Consider the following 19940-nt stretch of genomic DNA (forward strand, 5'->3'; position numbering starts at 1 on the left):
TGCAATGTGTGCAACACCCATTATCTCAACACTTCTTTATCCTTCTCATCAAATAAAAATGGATGTGATACAATACATTATATATATATATATATATATATATATATATATATATATATATATATATATATATATATATATATATATATATATATATATATATAATTAACAACTTATTAGAGTTCGCTACAATACCAAATTCATCATAATTTCACAAATTCATCCCAATTGATGCAATTCGAGTGCCAATAAAAAACTTGGTGGTGTTCTGACACTCGACAACCACTATCAACACTTGACATCTTCTGGCACTTAGTTGAAGTAGAGGCTCATTCCATACTAATCACTTCCAAGTAGCAAGAACTCAGTCAGCTCTGGTGACTCGATGAACATTGAGAAACTTGACATATACTAAATCACTTGATTGACTGTCATGTCCCCTATTCAAATAATTAAAAATAAATAAACTTTGTTAAGGCAGGCAGGCTCCAAAAATGTGAAATTTTGAAAAAAGGGGCTAATCTTTGGAAACCAATGAACTAATAAATAAAAATTATTATTAAATTATATTTTATTAACCCCTCTTGGACGTGAGTTAGGGTTATGCCCTCTTTAAAAGGGGTTTGGAGGCATTTTGGACTCATTCTACATCTTGATTCTTGCTAATTTTTTGTTGTTCTTCAGAGGCTGCCAAACCTGTGGAGAAGGAGACCCAAGAACAGGAGTTTGTAGGTTTCTAGGAAGGCTAAGGGTGGGAGTTTGAAGCCATTCCATGTGCATGCTCATACAGAGTTTGCCTTCATGCTGAATAGTGTCGATTTGGTTGTTTTCGGGGTTGTTTTTGGTTTGAGTTTGGGTTTTCAGTTGAGTGTTTCATAACAGTTTGGTTTGCTGTTGTATTTTAGACTTTATGATGTTAAAATAGGGCTGAATATATGTATTGGGTCGTGATTAAACTTTTGAGATAGTTTATGAGTGTTTTGTGGTGTTTCCGGGCATTTTTTGTGTTAATTTCAGGAGCCCGATTGAGCATAGTTTTCCCTACATTTGTGGGCTGTTGTGTAAAGGCTATACAAATCTGGAAATGTCATTTTGTAGGCTGTTATGCTGCTGAAATTTTTGTAAAAATGTCCATTTTCAGATTTATTAATAATTTGTGAAGTTGTGAAGTTTTTGGCACTAATTTGGACATACCCGATTTGGGTTTTATTGGAAAATTGGCAGATCTTTGTAATATTGGTTGTTTGATTTTAAAGTTCTGATTTGAGGCTAGAAATATCATAAAAAATCAGTAAAGGGACATTATAGTGGTATCAGAGCCGTGATCTTGCCAGCCTGAGGGTTTGTAGAACTTACATGTCAAGTTTTGATAACTACCCAGATCTTGCATGTCATATTTTATGATTGCATGCAACTAAGTGAAAGAGAAAAAAAGATATTTGCAGCAAGAAAAGAATAAAGAAATTTTGATCAAACCCCCAGTTGAAAGAAAAAGTACAAAATCCAAGGAAGAAAAAAGTATGGCTGATCCAGATGAGATGGCAAAGAAATTCTTCCAAGACATCCAAAATACTCAGAAGCAAACAGTGGATGGTTTGGCGGAAACTAGAGAGGCTTTGCGAATATTGACAGAAAAATTACAAGGAATTGCATCTATTAATGAGAAAGGGAGCACTTCAGAGGAGCCAAGAAATGGGAGATCCACACCATCTAAATCAACTAAATCTATTTTCTTGCCTGCAGATGAGCCACCAGTACCAAATCCAGCCATTAATTCAGTGGAAGAGGTTACAGGTAATTTGATTACATTAAGAGCTACTTACAATGGCTTAGATGATGACTTTCGTAGTTCAGTTCCTTTTAGAGAATATGTGGATATGATGAACGCTTTGATGCCCAAGAAAGAGAACAGGAGGGAGCATGACACAAGTGGAAGAGAGCTCAAAAATAAAATAAGAAAGTTTATAGCACCTACTTTTGATGGAACAAATAAAATTTCAGCTAGAGCATGGCTACAAAAATTACAAACTTTCTTCACATTTAACCCCATGAAAGAGAGTGATGCTATTCAATTTGCAAGTCTACAATTGGAAGATGCAGCCTATGATTGGTGGTATCATGGAATGACTACTCAAGGTCATGATCAGGTAACTACATTTGAAGATTTCAGTCAAAGGGTGATAGATAGATTTGACCTCAAGGATGATGAAGAGTACTTTAAAGAATTGTCAAAGTTGAAGCAAACCAAATCAGTTAATGAGTATATAGAAGAATTTCAAAAAGTGGCTATTATTGTACTTGATATGAGTGAAAAGAGGATCGTTTATCTTTTTCTTGATGGTTTAGAAGATTCTGTTAAGGGTTTGGTTAAGGCTTTCTCACCCTCAACCTTACAGGAAGCTATCAAAAGAAGCTTGCAACTTGAAACTTGCGTGCCTATGAAATCAATCACTAATCAAAAATCCCCAAATCTTTGGCAACATAAGGGAAATTTTCAGAAAAAGACTTTCCCAACACTACCACCAAAAGATGTGACAAATGTGGCAAAAAAGAAGGTAGATGAAAAGACTAGGAGTGAATTACGAAGGAAAAAGCTTTGTTTTACTTGTAGAGAACCATGGGTTCCAGGACACAGATGTTTGGGGAAAGTTCAAGTGCACTATATTGAAGTTGCTTTAGAATCTGATTCAGATGAGCATGAGGAATATCATGATACTAAGGAGGAGGTAGAAGAGAAAGTAAAAGAAATTAGCAAGGATGGCACTTTAGCAGCATTATCAGGAGTCCCAAGATACCATCCCTTCTGAATTCGAGGGGTACTAGCAGGGCAAAGGTTGACTGTTCTTCTTGATAGTGGGGCAACTCACAATTTTATTGATGAGGGATTTGTCATGAATAGAGGGCTTAAAGCAGAAGATCTTGAGAGATTCAATGTTACTGTAGCTAATGGATTCACTATGCCTTGCACACGGGTGGTGAAACAACTCAAGATGACCTTAGGAGATTGTGAGTTATGTGATGACTTCTATGTGGTTGGTATTGGGGAGACAGATCTTGTATTGGGTGTTCAATGGTTGCACTCTATCGGAGGCTATTACATGAACCATCAAACTATGGAGTTTAAATTTCATTCCAATGGGAAAGAAGTCATATTGAGAGGGTTATCGAATGGAGCACCTAAGGCGGTCTCTGCAAAGAGGATGGAGAGGACTTTTTGAAGAGGACAAGTAACATGGGCAGCAGGAGTCATAATCCAGCCAACAAGCTCTCCAAAGAATCAAGGTAATTTCCATTTTGAAATTCAAAATATTCTTGATAAGCATAGTATAGTTTTCAATGATTTGCCTCCAGGATTACCACCAGATAGAGGTTTTGAGCATGTTATAGAGTTAGAACAGGGTGCCAAACCAGTTATAACAACCCCATACCACCATCCAAGAGGTTATAAGGAAGAAATTGAAAAAACTATTAAAAAACTCCTGGACATGGGATTCATAAGGCCTAGCTCTAGTCCATTTGCATCATCTGTGGTACTTGTCAAGAAAAAGGATGGTACAATGAGAATGTGTATAGACTACAGGGCTCTAAACAAGAAGACCATAAAAAATAGGTATCCCATACCACGCATAGATGAACTCATTGATGAGTTACATGGTGTTGTATACTTCTCAAAAATTGACTTAAGATCAGGCTACCATCAAATTCGAATGAGGAGTGAAGATGTGGAAAAGACTGCTTTCAAATGTCACTATGGGCACTTTGAATTTCTTGTTATGCCATTTGGACTCACTAATGCACCTACAACATTCCAATCTTGTATGAATAAGGTATTCAGTCAGCATTTTCAAAAATTTGTTTTGGTATTTTTTGATGATATCTTGATATACAGTAAAACATGGGAAGAGCATCTAAAGCACATAGACACTATTTTGGGAATCTTGGAGCAGCAATCCTTCTATGCTAAGCTATCTAAATGTGAGTTTGGTTTGACAGAGATCCTATATTTGGGACATATTATAAGCTCTAAAGGAGTACAGGTTGATCAACAAAAAATCCAGGCAATTTTGGATTGGCCTCCACCCACTAATCTTACACAGTTGAGAGGTTTCTTCGGGTTGTGTAGCTACTATAGGAGATTTGCCAAGGGATTTTCTCAGCTTGCTGCCCCCTTGACTGATTTGAAAAAGAAAGGAGCTTTTGTTTGGACAGAAGAGGCACAAAAAACATTTGATAAGCTTAAGGAGGTAATGAGTTCATGCCCTGTGCTTGCAATTCCATATTTCTCTTTACCTTTTGTTGTTGAATGTGATGCTTCGGGAGAAAGTATAGGGGCTGTCCTAACTCAAAGGGGACATCCAATAGCATTTGAGAGTCAGAAATTAAATCAATCAGAGAAAGGGTACTCCATCTATGATAAGGAAATGTTGGCAATCATGCATGCACTTCATAAGTTTAGACAATATTTGGTATGTCGGAGATTCATTGTAAAGACAGACCATAATAGCCTTAGGTTCTTCTTGAACCAAAGGGATTTGAATGATCGTCAACAAAAATGGGTAAGAAAATTGCAAGCTTATGATTTTGATATTGAATACATGAAAGGAAAGAATAATGTGGTTGCTGATGCTCTCTCAAGAAAGCCCACTTTGTGTTCCTTATCATCTATCTCTGCTGATTGGAAAGTCTCCATAATTTTAGAGTATGCTAAAGATTCATTTGCCACCAAGATTTTGGATAAGTTAGTGGATGATAACAGGTACAAGGTTGTTGATGAATTGATTTATTACAAGAACAGAATCTTCTTAGTGCCAGGGTCAAAAACTAAGGAGAGGATATTGAGGGCCTTTCATGACACACCTTTGGCTGGTCACCAGGGATACTTCAAGACATACAGGCAAATTCGAGAGCAATTTTCATGGAAGGGTATGAAGGAGGATGTCCTTAAACACATTAAGGAATGTATGGTATGCCAACAAAGCAAGAGTGAGCAAAATTTCCCTACAGGGTTGTTGCAGCCACTTCCTATTCCAGAACAAAAATGGGAAAGTATTTCCATGGATTTTATCACTGGGTTGCCCAAGGTTCAAGGTAAGGATTGCATATATGTGGTGGTAGATAGACTAACTAAGTATGCACATTTCTTTCCTATCACATCTTATTTCAAGGCATCACAAGTGGCCGAATTGTTCTTCAAGGAAATTTTTAGATTACATGGTTTGCCTAGAAACATTGTTAGTGACCGGGACAGTAGATTCCTCAGCTCTTTTTGGAAGGAGCTCTTTCATTTGGCAGGAACTGAACTCACTCCCAGTACTAACTATCACCCTCAAACAGATGGACAAACAGAGATAGTTAATAAATGGATAGAAGGATATTTGAGGAACTATGTTTCAAATCAACAACATGCTTGGGTGAAATGGTTACACCTAGGGGAGTATTGTTACAATACATCTCATCACATGTCTATTGGTATGCCTCCTTTTCGTGCTCTTTATGGTTATGATGCCCTTTCCTTTATTGATCTAATACTTTCCGATAGCAGAGTACCCGCAGCAAGTGATTTCATCAAGCAAAGCCAAGACATAATAAGGTCCCTCAAGGATAATCTACAACATGCACAAAACCAACAAAAGATATATGCTGACAGGAAAAGGATTGAAAGATCTTTTGAGGTGGGAGATTTGGTATTTGTTAGGTTGCAGCCATATAAGCAAAGCACCTTGAAGAGAAGTGGGGCAGAGAAACTCAAGCCAAGGTTCTATGGGCCTTATAAAATCATCAAGAAGGTAGGAGAGGTAGCTTATGAATTGGAGCTCCCACCAAACAGCAAAATACATAATATTTTTCATGTATCTTGCTTAAAGAAGGTTCTAGGCCAGAAAACCATAGTATCTACAGAATTACCACCTCTTGATGATGAGGGGAAATTAGTTTTGATACCAGAAGAGATTTTGGATACAAGAGAGAAAAGGTTGAGAAATAGGAGCATCATAAAGCATTTGGTCAAATGGAAAGGATTACCACTAGAGGATGCAACTTGGGAAGGAGCACATATTCTTGAGAATTCCAACCTTCATTGCTTGAGGACAAGCAATATTTGGGAGGGGAGGACTTGTCATGTCCCCTATTCAAATAATTAAAAAAAAATAAACTTTGTTAAGGCAGGCAGGCTCCAAAAAGGTGAAATTTCGGAAAAAGGGGCTAATCTTTGGAAACCAATGGACTAATAAATAAAAATTATTATTAAATTATATTTTATTAACCCCTCTTGAACGTGAGTTAGGGTTATGCCCTCTTTAAAAGGGGTTTGGAATCATTTTGGGCTCATTCTACATCTTGATTCTTGCTAATTTTCTTGTTGTTCTTCAGAAGCTGCCAAACCTGTGGAGAAGGAGACCCAAGAACGGGAGTTTGTAGGTTTCCAAGAAGGATAAGGGTGGGAGTTTGAAGCCATTCCATGTGCATGCTCATACAGAGTTTTCCTTTGTGCTGAATAGTGCCGATTTGGGTGTTTTCGGGGTTGTTTTTGGTTTGAGTTTGGGTTTTCAGTTGAGTGTTTCATATCAGTTTGGTTTGCTACTGTATTTCAGACTTTATGATGTTAAAATAGGGCTGAATATATGTATTGGGTCGTGATTAAACTTCTGAGATAGTTTATGAGTGTTTTGTGGTGTTTCCGGGCATTTTTTGTGTTAATTTCGGGAGCCCGATTGAGCATAGTTTTGCCCTACATTTGTGGGCTGTTGTGTAAAGGCTATACAAATCTGGAAATGTCATTTTTTAGGCTGTTATGCTGCTAAAATTTCTGTAAAAATGTCCATTTTCAGATTTATTAATAATTTGTGAAGTTGTGAAGTTTTTGGCACTAATTTGGACATACCCGATTTGGGTTTTATTGGGAAATTGGCAGATCTTTGTAATATTGGTTGTTTGATTTTAAAGTTCTGATTTGAGGCTGGAAATATCATAAAAAATTAGTAAAGGGACATTACATTGACACTCCATGGCTTAGTCAACACTAGATTCACATTGTTAACACTGTGAGCTCAGTAGATACTATAGAACTTGGTTAACTCAGTTAACACTATAGAGCTCGATTAACACTGGAGAACTCAGTTAACACTACAGAGCTTAGTTAACACTAGAGCTTCCATCACCTCCACTAAATAGCTTGATAGCCTTTGCTACACTCAGTTTATGCTAAACCTTGTCTCTAAAGCTCAATGGGTACAATGTAGCTCGGCAAACATACAAACTGAATGATAAGCTCGATAGAAATTGAATCGCTTGGTTAACACTACAAATAGAATGATAAGGTTGGTAGAAACTCTAGAGCTCGGTAGTAATGTAATTAATTTACTAAGTTTTGAATCACTGATAGAAAAATTGACCTTAATGTCAACAAAAAGTTGAGATACATTGTGCAATAGGAAGTTCATGAAGAATATTAGGCATTGACAGAAAGTTTGGGGAAATAATAGAAAGCGATAGAAAGTGTAATGTAGTAGATAATGGTTTTATGAGAGATGGATGATTTGGCATTTACTAGAGTAGGGGATTTAATAGATGAATAGTGATCAGTAAGATTGGAAGAAAAAAATGGTCGTAAATGATCAATCCAATAGACTATTAGTTCTTTAAATAATAAGAACTTGACTGGATACAAAACATGAATCACATGATTTTTATATCCCTTTTCCATTGACATTTACACAACCTTAATTGATCTCCACTCTACAATTAAATTGTAATGAAAAATCGATGAAATACTAATAATGTACAAACTCACTATGCAAATTGAAATGTCCTCGCCAAGATTTCCAAGAGAGAGCCCTTCCTCTAGTTCACTTGGTACTGAAAGACTAACACACAAATGCTAAAGCCAGTCCAATTCAACCACAAAGTAACATAGAAGAATGATTTATAATGGTGTTTTTGATAGATATACTTTTATGTTTTTTTGTTATGAATATACACATACTTATATAGTTTCCAAAATACCAAAATAATGTTGGCTTGGGTCATTAAGGCCACATGTCATTGTTCTAAATTATATGTATGGTATCTTGGTTGCAGGCCACAAGTCTTCAACTACATAACAAACATGACAATAATAGCATTATATTTTCGCTAGAGATCATTCGGGGCCTTAATCTATGAAACAAAGTATCTGCCTAAAATAAGATAGAAAGAAAAAGCTACAATATGTACACAACTAATGTAATCATGTTAAAAGTTCCAGTAACTGCTCGGGCATCCATACTTAGTTTGTCTAGAAGAAACCAATCAAATTATTGTCAATTTCTACATTTGGTGGACTTTTCCAGAAATTATCTTCTACTTTACTTTAAATCAAACTACTATATTTTTGTTGTGATAAATGGCATAAAAGGGGTTAAGAAGGCTTAAAGTGTGATGGAAATATGCACAAGAAATTTATAAAAAAAGGAAACACAAATGCACACCCATAATGACCTTTGGACTTCCTTTTACAACTTGAATGCAATTTTATTTGTTGCATTTTTGCAACTCTTCATCTTCTTAACAACTTTTTAGACTTGAAAAATGCAATGTCATAATTTTGCATAAACCTTGAAGACATATCCAAATGAACATTTAATAACCTTTTACATATTTATTACCCTTTCAAGGTTTATTTTACAACTTTTAACTTATTAAACCAACTGGGACCTTAACTATGAAAATGCGGACAACATAACATTTTTGTTACAACTATTATTTTCAATTGGATTCCCTTACATGGAATGAAATTGAAACATATAAGAATAAAAATAAATCATTAAAATATATATTATTATCTCTTGTAGTCATATGATGGCTAGGCGATCCTAAATCATACTCCCTGGCTTAAATTTTTCCATGTCTCATGGAAATGTGGTGATGATAACCTGCAAAAGTAAGTTTGCCTCTTTGCCTCCATCTATCTTTTATGCCTCTAATGCTATTTCTATCTTTCAATTGTGACTAATATCAATGGAGTTCAAGTGCCTACCTCCAAGATGTTGTAACTATCAGAAGTTCACTCCTCCATGACGCATGACATAGAAACAACTTGCCTCATCCATGAGTTCTCTCTTGCCTTTCTCCTTGGGTCCTTTAGAAACCAACTGGACCTCCTTCTCAATTCTTGGACCATCCCTTATGGCCCTCTTAGTATACCTCAATTTTCACCCATATGGAACAAATGAACTTGCACCTACAACCACAAACTTAACTAACAAAAATCAAATAACCACCACTTAGCCCAAATCTTTGACTAAGCTTTGATACCAAAAATGATGAAGAGCATCATGGAAATCTAAAAACAAATCCAAAATCAACCATAGATTTAAATCATTAAAATAATTTGTATAATGCTATAGACGAATTAATACATGTTTCCCAATACAATCACCATTATCAAATAACAAATCAATCTTGAAAACATAGTCTTCAGTTAGATCATTCTATATAGACATGCACGTAGAAATTCACAACTTTTTAACCCGCATTTTTTTATTCAATCCATCTACTAAAATTGGGTGAAATTTTTCCCCCAACAACATATCCAAAACTTAGCAAAATTCAACAATGGAATCCAAAGTTATGGTCTCTACACTGAGACCCATTTTTTCTATGAGTCCATTGAAGAGGATTAAATAATAGTTTTCACCAAAACTATCATACCTTTTGCATAACTTAACAAAAATGTACTAAACAAATTGAAATAGAAATCTAATTTATCCCTATTTCCATAAATACAAGGTTCATCCCTTAAAACATCTACTAAGTAATCATAAACATTGCTTCAATATGACTATGTTCTAAAAATCTGAAATTGTCATTGATAGAATGCTCATAACCATCTCAAATCTGCATGGAATTAACTCATATTTTTTTTAAATGAAAATATTGTTAGAGTAAATGGTTATTTTCCATTTCACTCTTATCATTTAACTCTTATCCTAAGTTTACTTAGGTGTCTTTTTTATTTTATTAGGCTAATAATGAGTCACAAAAAAGTCATATATTTAATTCCTTATGGGAATTACACATGGGTTTCCTACCCTTGGTAGGTGTCTAACTTGGGTAGGTGCCTAACTTTGGTAGGTGAATTTGACCATATACCACCTAACTTTGGTAGGTGGGTTTGACCATATGTCACTTAACTTTGGTAGATAGATTTGACCATGTGCTACCTAACTTTGGTAGGTGCTACCAAACTTTGGTAAGTGACTCTTGCCTATATAAACAGGCTAGCTCACATGTAATCAAATGTACTGGAATGACTAATCTTTGTATTCTCCATATAGGAGATACATTCTATATGTAAGGATAGCATATTTCCCTTGATGCATAATTACATAAAGTTTGTCTAATTTTTTATCCTTCTTATTTTAGTTCAATTTCTTAATCTAGCTCTTTCAATATGATCTTGGATTTATGTTTGTATTAACACATTCGAACATGGTATTAGACATGTTTCTGCAAATTCTAACAAATATTATTAATTTTCCTACTCCACCATATCAATAATATACATCATTTTTAGGTTGTACATGATTGTACAAAGCCTAGGAATAACAAAAGAAGTAGAAAACCAATCAAAATAACAAGTACAAAGTGCTCCAAAAGATCTTATCTATTCACTTTTCTTCCCCTCCATGCTTGTTCGACCTTAAAATGTAATTTATAGTTTCTTGATCTTTTTAGACCTTACAAATATCACCCATGACCTTTGGACTTCCTTTTACAACTTTAATGCAATTGGCGCATTTCTGTAACTCTTCATCTTCTTGACAACTTTTGAGACTTTTGACAAATGTGATGCCATGAATTTGCATAAACATTCAAGACATATCCAAATTAAAATTTAATAACATTTTACATGGTTATTAGCCTTTCAAGGATCATTTACAAATTTTGACATATTAAACCAATTGGAACCTTAACTATGACATTGTGGACAACATTACATTTTTGTTATAACTTTTCTTTTCAATTGGATTTCATTACATAAAATGTAATTGCAACATATAAGAATTAAAATAAATTATTAAAATATCCATTATGATCTCTTATAGTCATATAATGTCTAGGTGCTCCTGGGCAATAAGCAAACAAGAGGAAGTTTAAATCGTAAAAGCACAAATCTATGTCACCTTTTTATAAAGGAAAAGGTTAACAAAAGTATAACTATTCAACTTCATTGACATAAAACTAGTATTATTATTTAGAATTTGAAAATGAAGTGAACTAGTGAAATGTGTAGAAACAAATGAAGTTTATGATTATTAATTTTAATGATTATTTGGAATAAGAATTGACATATTTTCTTAATTTTTAAGGATGATTTTTAAGAATTGACAAAACTATATGGAAATAAACTTTTTTCCCTTTGAACTAATGCTCCATTCGCTAAAAAAATTATACTTTTTTCTAAAGGGGGGTTTCTTAAAGTTGTCCCTAATTCTAACCAAAGGATAAATTATTCATTCTAGAAGACGACTCTCCCCTCTAGAACATTATATACTTTTTAAAAAAAATTATATGATAAACTAATTTTTTCTTTCTCAAAATCAACATCTTCTTTAGTATAAAAATGTGTACTCTTAGTATTTTTTAATTACAATAGACTATATCTAATTAAAACACTATAAACTCTATATGAAAAAATTCTTGACTTTTAGCTCTATAAAATGGTGTTAATATGTTATTAAAAAAAATCATTAACAAGAGTAAGAGTTATTGAAATGTCAATTTTCATAAATAATTTTACTTCCTTAGTAATTGGATACAAACTAGTATAAAACATGCATTTAATAGACATATCCAATTTTAAAAGTGTGAGAACATCTATAACTTAGCTAGAATGAATTTATCTAGATCATATGTTTTTAAAAAATTATTCTTAGATAGAAATACTCAAATTCAGTCATTCAGATAAGTTGGTTTGAAAGTTGACACAACTTTGTACTTTTACATGGTCTTTGAAAATTCAAAATAAAGATTATGTGGAATTAGATCTAGAAGAATACTCAAAGGGGGTGATTTGGCTTAGAAGTTTTGGCATAAGTAGAATGTGATTAATTAGTAAATGCTAATAAACATATGCAAATGGTGATTAGGTAGAATGTATAGGAAAATGTTTCCACTTTTGTCTATAGTATCAGACAATATTGTCATTAATGCCAAAGGCAGGAGATCATTGGCATAACTAATTAATGTTGTTGATTAGATGATGAAGTTTCTATCCTAATGTTGATGATGATATGGTACAAAGAGGAAAATGATGTGATTATAGGATAATCAATTATACAATACTCATTGATGTCAAGCTATTTGACCTAGCCTTTTGACATGTCACTATTATTCATGATAATAACGAATAAGTTAGAATGAATGAATGGTTTCTATAATAAAAAAATTCCAAGTGATAAGTATAAATGATAATTATATGATACCACCCATTTATGTAAAGATATTTTAATATGTTGTGAAGACAGGAATCAAACTAGGTAACAATTCAAATAATCAATGCTAAATAGTTCAAAGATTTCAATGATTTGTCAAATGTGTAAAGAAATTAGTTGAATTTATTATTGGATATGATTCATGATATGGTCAAGTTAATATTTTTAAGATATTACCCTGTAATGATAACAAGTAAAGGTGATTTTATTAGTTGGAAGTTATGTAGACAAGAAAAGTTAAACAAGTAAGCTATAGAAAATATGTGAAAGTGAACTCTTATCGGTAACCTAAGGCTCATCACTAAATTGGCATGATAATTCTTATTGGTACAAAGGAACAATAGGTAAATAAGTAAATAGTGAATGTTTTTATGTAAATGAAGAACAATTAGTGAAGGTTGGTAGTGTAATCATAATGTTTGAATCAGTATTGGAAATGGTGAATTGGATTGGACAACTAGAGTGTTGATGCATAATTTATGGAAAAAAGAATGACACAAAGATTAAGGTAATATATTTGAGGAAGATTCTTCAAGAAGTTTCTACAAGGTCAAACTAGCTTATGGAGTTGGGAAAATTCTAAAGGAAAAGATTGATCATGAGCCCAATATGGTTAGCGGAAAAGAGATAATGAATAGATTGGCTTTATATGGTTGATCTAGATTGTTGAATTTAGGTTTGGGGTTTGAGATTGAAGAGATTATACTTAACGAATGAAAGAAAAATAATTTGATATCATAGCAAAGAAGATTATTGGAGAAGGTTGTGATCACAGAAGAAGACACAAATTTGAGTCTGATAAAAATAGAGGATCAAGTATGGTATGTGGATGTGTTAGGAGATTTATTAGACCTAATTTCATATAGGTAGTGTGAATTAAAAATTAATTCTTGTCTCTAAATCTCTAACCATTGTAGCATAAAATTCCTTTTGTGGATTGATCTTAACAAGTCTTTTAAAAATCCTCTAACTAGTTGAAATTATCAAAAGAGTGTTCAAAATCCTCTAATAACGTTATTCCTAATGTGGTATAAGACTCAAATAGATCTCTAGGGAAATCCCTTAACTAAGTAGCACCTAATAGTTTTGTTGTGACCCTTCACCAGAAAGGCTCCAAATTGAGTGTATTCTAGAAGAGTACACATATTTCTGAGCATCATTGTTACACCATGATTTTCACCCTGATTTAGTTTCCTTGAGACAAATTTGGTGTTTTTTCTTGTGTTTTTTTTTTTCATGTGTTGTATGTTATTTTAATGATTACTTTATCGATGTTGTTGGTGAGAAGTTAAAGAGATTAGAAGGTTAATTTGTTTGATAAATTTTATTGGGCATGTAGTTGTATTAGGTTGGCAATTACTCATTAAACCCCTTCTCTCAGTAATCACTACTCATCAAATATAGGCCAAGGAGTTTGACCAAAAAATTACACAGTTAGATCCTGATAGAAATGTCACAAGTAAATCATGTAGTTACATTTGAGTGCATTTTTTTCCTAGAATATGAACATATCATTAAGAAACATGTACATCATAATCACATTTTCTTTAATCTTACCTTGTGTAAGATTAATTGTGTTCACAAAAATGTAAAAGGGGTCAAGTTTTAACCATGATAACTAAATGATTGTTATCACTTAGTCACAATTAACATATGCTAACTTAATATCACTAGGCATATGAAATTAGGTAAATTTACTTGCCATGAAAAAATAGTAATTTGATGCATAAAAAATTACAGTTACTCTATTGCTCAATGATTTATTAGTTTTAAAGGGACTTCATAATTTGTCAAACATATGCTCATACAATAACATTTCCTTCTTAGTGAGCTACGTGAGATTTTATATTAAAGTTTTCTCTATTAAAGCCCGTGAGTTCAGTACAATATGATAAATTTTAAGAACGAATATGTTGGATATTTTTCACTTCCAACACATAACATCAAATTATTTTGGACATGTTTATTTTAAAATTATAATGGAAAAATAATGAGGGTTGGAGTCAAGAAAATATGATTTTTGGAAAAACAATGGGATGAGTGCACAAATGGAGTTGTTTTCATGATATAAAACCGTCATAATATAGATAAATGATATAACTATGGTGAGTAGGGAGTTAAGATAGCTACATAGAATTTTGGATATATACAAAGATAGGAAGAGACTAATTGTATAGTGATATGTGTGTATGTATGCATAGATAAAATGCCCAAGGATTGACCTAAATTCATACAAGATTATCTAGTTGATTAGAATTATGTGTATGCATCAAAGTGGTTCCTCAAATCATATAGAAAAATAAATAGCATAAAATAATAATATATAAATTTGATCATTAAAATGCTTTAGAAATTAAAACTATAAAAACATATATTGCAAGTTATTTTTAGATATAATATCTTATCCAAATAACTTTATTTATACTTCCGCATTTATGGATATCTTGGTGTTGATCTTATCTTAAATCCAAAAATAATGGACAAATAGGGCCTCCTTATAAGGGATGGGCAAAAGCAAATTTTTTAAGCTTGAAACTAAAAGAAAATTGAGGTTCCCTAAGGCTAGATGTGTCTTGAAAAAGTAAGGGAAATACACATTTATAACTAGAGCTAGGAAGTTCTCACTCCAAATTGAAAAGGAGGTCAAACTTTAAGAAACTTACATAAGAGTTCAACTATACAATCTATTAGGATTGAAGAAATTACATTTTAAATGTATTTTGATGATTATCATTAATGTCATTTGTTGTAGATGAATCCAATTGAAATTTTCAAAAATTAATCTTAGAAATATAAGAGGGACTCTCGAGATTAGAGGATTTTAAATTATCTAAGACCTATTAAGAAGTTGATGGAGGGACTTCTCATGGCCCCTAATTTTGACTTGGTTTTTTCTTTTATCTTGTTGGAATTTGGCAAGTGGATTCTTTAGGGGAAGAAACTTCAAATATTAATCGAGTTTAGCTCTATCATTGGCCGTTTGGGCATTTTTTGGTGAGCTAGAATATTCATTTGGGCCTCCCAAATCAACTTTTCAATTTTTACTTTTTTCCTTTAGAAAGTGGGTATTTTTAATAACTTTGAAATCATGTCTCAAATTTCAAAGCTTAGTTGGCAACAATCCTTATCTTAGTTTAGCACAATTTGAGGGGAATATATTTTTTTTTAAGTTGTTTTAAAAAAAAAAAATTTTAAAAAAATTATAGTGAAAATCCAAACCTAGTAATTTTTAAATTGGGTTAAATTAGTGTTTCATGTCTTTGTAATGAGAGAAGTTAGGTGAATAATGAAAATTTGTGAATTCTTAAACGTGCATTTTTTTTCTACCTTCTTACTATTCTTGTGTATGATTAAAATTGGACAACATCAGAAAGTTGTAAGAAAATTGAAGATATTTATAAAATAGAAAATTATTGCAAGCAACAAATAAATCTATTTGTTCATTCAAAGAGCAACATAACCTTTTTTAATCACATAGATAAAAATTACCTATCATATAATGTAATTCAAAGACGATAATTAGTTATAAACCTCTTCCATATATTCCATAAGATGTTGAAACTACAGCTAGATCTATAAAAATAACATTAAAGCTACCAACAATCACATGCACTACATATAAGGCTAAACAAGACTGCATACATCTAAAACTTTGCCTTCAAGCTGGAGTGTACTGAGATGGGTGACATCCCAACTGTTGCTTCACCTTTGTGAGCATCACCTAGATCCAATGAGTGCTTAGCATTTCATTTATTCTCATTCTAGATAGATAGATAGATAGATTCACATAAATCATGAAATACAGATCGATGAATTTGACTAAAAAACTATATTACTAAAGTTAAATCTGATAACTGATCGTTGGCATTAGTGTGCATCCAAATACTCGCAACTCTCAAATCCCTATAACAACCAGCCCACGCTTGTCCTTTTTAGGGCCCGTTTGGTGAGCGGAATAGGAATATGTATTCTGGAATACGTATTCCAAAAATTTTGAATTCCTTGTTTGGATGCACCAAAACGGGATTGGAGTACGAGGTAAAATAGGAATACGTATTCCAATTTTGGCCCAAAATGGGGTTTTGCAATTCCATCCAAATAGGTGGTATTGGAATACGTATTCCTATTCCATTTTTTTTATTTTAGAAAATATAAATTTTCGGGTCCACGAATTCCCATCAAATATTCGCTGAACCAAACGGAGAACAGGAATACGTTCTATTCCAGAATACGTATTCCTATTCTGCTCACCAAACGGACCCTTACATAAGAGTTGTGACAGGGATGTTTTATCTTAGAAAGCGAGAATCATATTTTTATTATTTTATTTTATTCAAGTTGCATTTGTATTAGAGTAAAAAATTCAAATCGAATCCGATTTTAGATCTTTCGCACTAACTAGGTGGGGGCGACGACGGAAACCTTGCTTATCGTTTTTCGTACCATTTTTTTGGTATCACACGTAATATTTTGTTTGCAGAGTTTGCTTCCATATTTTCATCCATGACACAAATTAAATATGTTCTAAAGTAGATAGTGAACACCTGGATTTGTGAATATGCACGTCTTCCGTAAAATCGCGTGGGCCATGGTTTGAAATCTCCACTTCCAAATTTCCAATCACCACTGTTTTATATCTCATTTTTCTCAGAGTAGGAATTTAATGGCGGACGAGGGTAACCAGAGTGTAAGAAGAGTGTGTGTGACTGGAGCAGCCGGATACATCGGATCATGGTTAATCAAAAATCTCCTTGAAAAGGGTTATGTTGTGAACGCCGCGCTTAGGGACCCAGGTACTTCATATTTAAGTGTAGAAAATAAAAACTAATTAACATAATAGTTTAAAGAGCTATGCATTAAATTCTTCCTGTCTGCATCTATAATGGTAGATGATATGCAGGGGACCCCAAAAAATCTGGGCCTTTGTTGGAGTTGCCAGGAGCAGACGAAAGGCTTAACCTCTTTAAAGCTAATTTATGTTTGGAGGGCAGCTTTGATTCTGCAGTGGAGGGTTGTCATGGAGTATTTCATGTGGCCAGTCCCATGGATTTTACAAAATCTAATCCGGTAAGAAAATGAAATGATTCTTCACCTGTTTATTCATAATATAGGCTTCTAAGAATTTCAGGAATGAAATCATGCTTTCCAGGATGATTTTATTTTACCTGCTGTGAATGGGACACTCAATGTTATGAGAGCCTGCGTGGGAGCTAAATCTGTTAGACGTGTAGTTTTGACTTCATCAATTACAGCTGCTTCCCCAATGAACGACAAGGGGGAATTTGCCCAAACATGCCTTGATGAAAATTGTTGGAGTTCAATGAGTTTCTTTAAATCTCAGACAACCAAGTCAGCTTGGTATACAATGGCAAAGACAATAGCAGAACAAGAGGCACTTAAATATGGGCTTAGTAATAACATTGAGGTGGTGAGTATTCTACCAGGTGTTGTTATTGGGCCTTGGTTTACAACTACCGGTTCTCCAACATCTGCTCGAACAATATTAGCTCTTACTGGAGGTACAAATATTTGTGTTTTTGCTCACACTTTTTTGCATGATATATTTATGATTCTCTATAGTTCTGATGTGACCACATTTAAAACTAGGAAACGATGAATATTATGAAGTGCTTAAGTTTCTCGATTTCATGTTGGGCTCTGTACCTCTTGTTCATATCGAAGATTCCTGCAATGCCCACATATTCCTGATGGAACATACCAACGCCCAAAATCGCTATGTTTGCGTATCTGATTCATTGAGTTTGAAGTCTCTTAAGGATTTCCTTGCTAAGCAACATGCACAACTCAAGAATTCTCTCAAGTAAGGAAATAATTTTCATTTGAATCTTCTAGGTTACTACAGTTGTCCATAGGACTTTCAATTGTAAAATATTTTTAAAAACTTTTTTATTCAAATTTTTACAGGTTAGATGAAGACGATGGAGCTGAGAGATTCTTACCTGTCTCCTCAAAGAAATTGTTGGATATGGGTTTCATTTACAAGTATCATTTACCGGAAGCTTTTAACGAGGCCATGGAATGTGTCATAAAGAATGGACTGTTGAAATTGTAATCAACAAAGGTGTAGTTCGAAAAATCTGCTTTGCTTGCATCTCGAAGAGTAGTGCACCGCAAAAACCATGTTTTACATGCCTCTCACAAATTAACTGTATTTGATGGCATAATAATAGACTCCCCTGCTCCTACTTTGATTCCAGGCGGATTCTTAACGGGTAAGATGTTAAACACACCTTAGCCAGGAACATTTACAATACTTTAACAAACAAAGGATTGAGAGTATTTCTGGACAAAAGTGAATTGGATCTGGGGGATGTTTTTGCTTCTGCTCTACAAGAAGCCGTGCATAATGCTTCAATTTACATAGCTATTTTCTCTGAAAATTACGCATATTCCCCTGGTTATAATCACTTCAAAGTCTTGATCTTATCTGTTGATTTGCGTCAAAACAAGTGTAGTTTTATTCATTGGCAAGGGAGGAACAAGTGTAGTTTGATTCATTGGCAAGGGAGGTACCTGTCACGTTGATTCTGTATCCAATCTTGAAGTTGTATATCTACAGATTACAAATCTCTAATTCTGTTTCTTTTGACTGATAGAAACTCCTCTTTATCTAAATTATGAGTATTTCACTACATCTTGGCTCCAACATGAGATTCCTTGGTTAGGATTTGACCTTGTCACTTAGATAATTGCCTCTTTCTTATGCATAGGAACAAACAATATCATTTTGTTTTTGAAGGTCACTTGTAAATTATTTACCTGCTTCCAGTGTCTTCATTTAATTCTCCTACAATCATAGGATAATATGTTTATTTTTGTTTTTTCTTCACATGCCTAACTAGTGTGTTCTTTTTTATAAGATAACAAACACTAGAAATGATAAAACATAGGAATGTATCACCAACTCAAAGTGGCGATATTACTTGTGGAAGAAGGCCCATAAGGTTATTATCACTCTTATCATAATTCTGTTTGACAAGGTTTACTTTGTTTCAGATGATTATGTCCTACAACCATACCCACAATTTCCTTGATGACTACCTCTATATATTACTCACATCCTTAGTTTTAATTGTTGCTAATATCAGAGGATGATTAGCTGTCCACAGATAGAAACATTAAGCCTATTCCAAGCTTATTTCCTAGGAAAAGAAATGTGACTGATTTGGATCAAGGAAACTTGAGGAAAAATTGTTCATTGTTTTTTCAATTCATTTATATCACTCAAATTCTGCGCATTAATTTTCCATGGTTGCCATAGTTTTAAGCATACGTGCCCACTTCCATGAACATAACAATGACTACCTATACCAATGTACATTGGCGTCATAGTAGATGGAATAAGGATTTAAAGCATCATACTCTGTTATGTTCTCAGTGCAAATGTATTGGATTTCTCAATACAGAAATTCATAGTAACATCCAATTTTCAGAATGGAGATCAGC

General features: G+C 33.4%; 1 protein-coding gene across 1 annotated transcript; it reads left to right on the forward strand.

Moving 5' to 3' along the window:
* The first annotated feature begins 17135 nt into the window (after positions 1 to 17135).
* On the forward strand, positions 17136 to 19126 carry LOC149568480 (putative anthocyanidin reductase). The gene is made up of 5 exons (XM_089821398.1): positions 17136 to 17266; positions 17374 to 17540; positions 17623 to 17992; positions 18081 to 18294; positions 18399 to 19126. The coding sequence occupies exons 1-5, from the start codon at positions 17137 to 17139 to the stop codon at positions 18544 to 18546; spliced, it is 1029 nt and encodes a 342-aa protein (XP_089677524.1). The 5' UTR covers position 17136; the 3' UTR covers positions 18547 to 19126.
* The last annotated feature ends 814 nt before the right edge of the window (positions 19127 to 19940 follow it).

This window comes from Cupressus sempervirens, chromosome 3 (genome assembly GCF_028749045.1).
Source record: "Cupressus sempervirens isolate cs-2001-9-10 chromosome 3, ASM2874904v1, whole genome shotgun sequence".
NCBI lineage: Eukaryota > Viridiplantae > Streptophyta > Pinopsida > Cupressales > Cupressaceae > Cupressus > Cupressus sempervirens.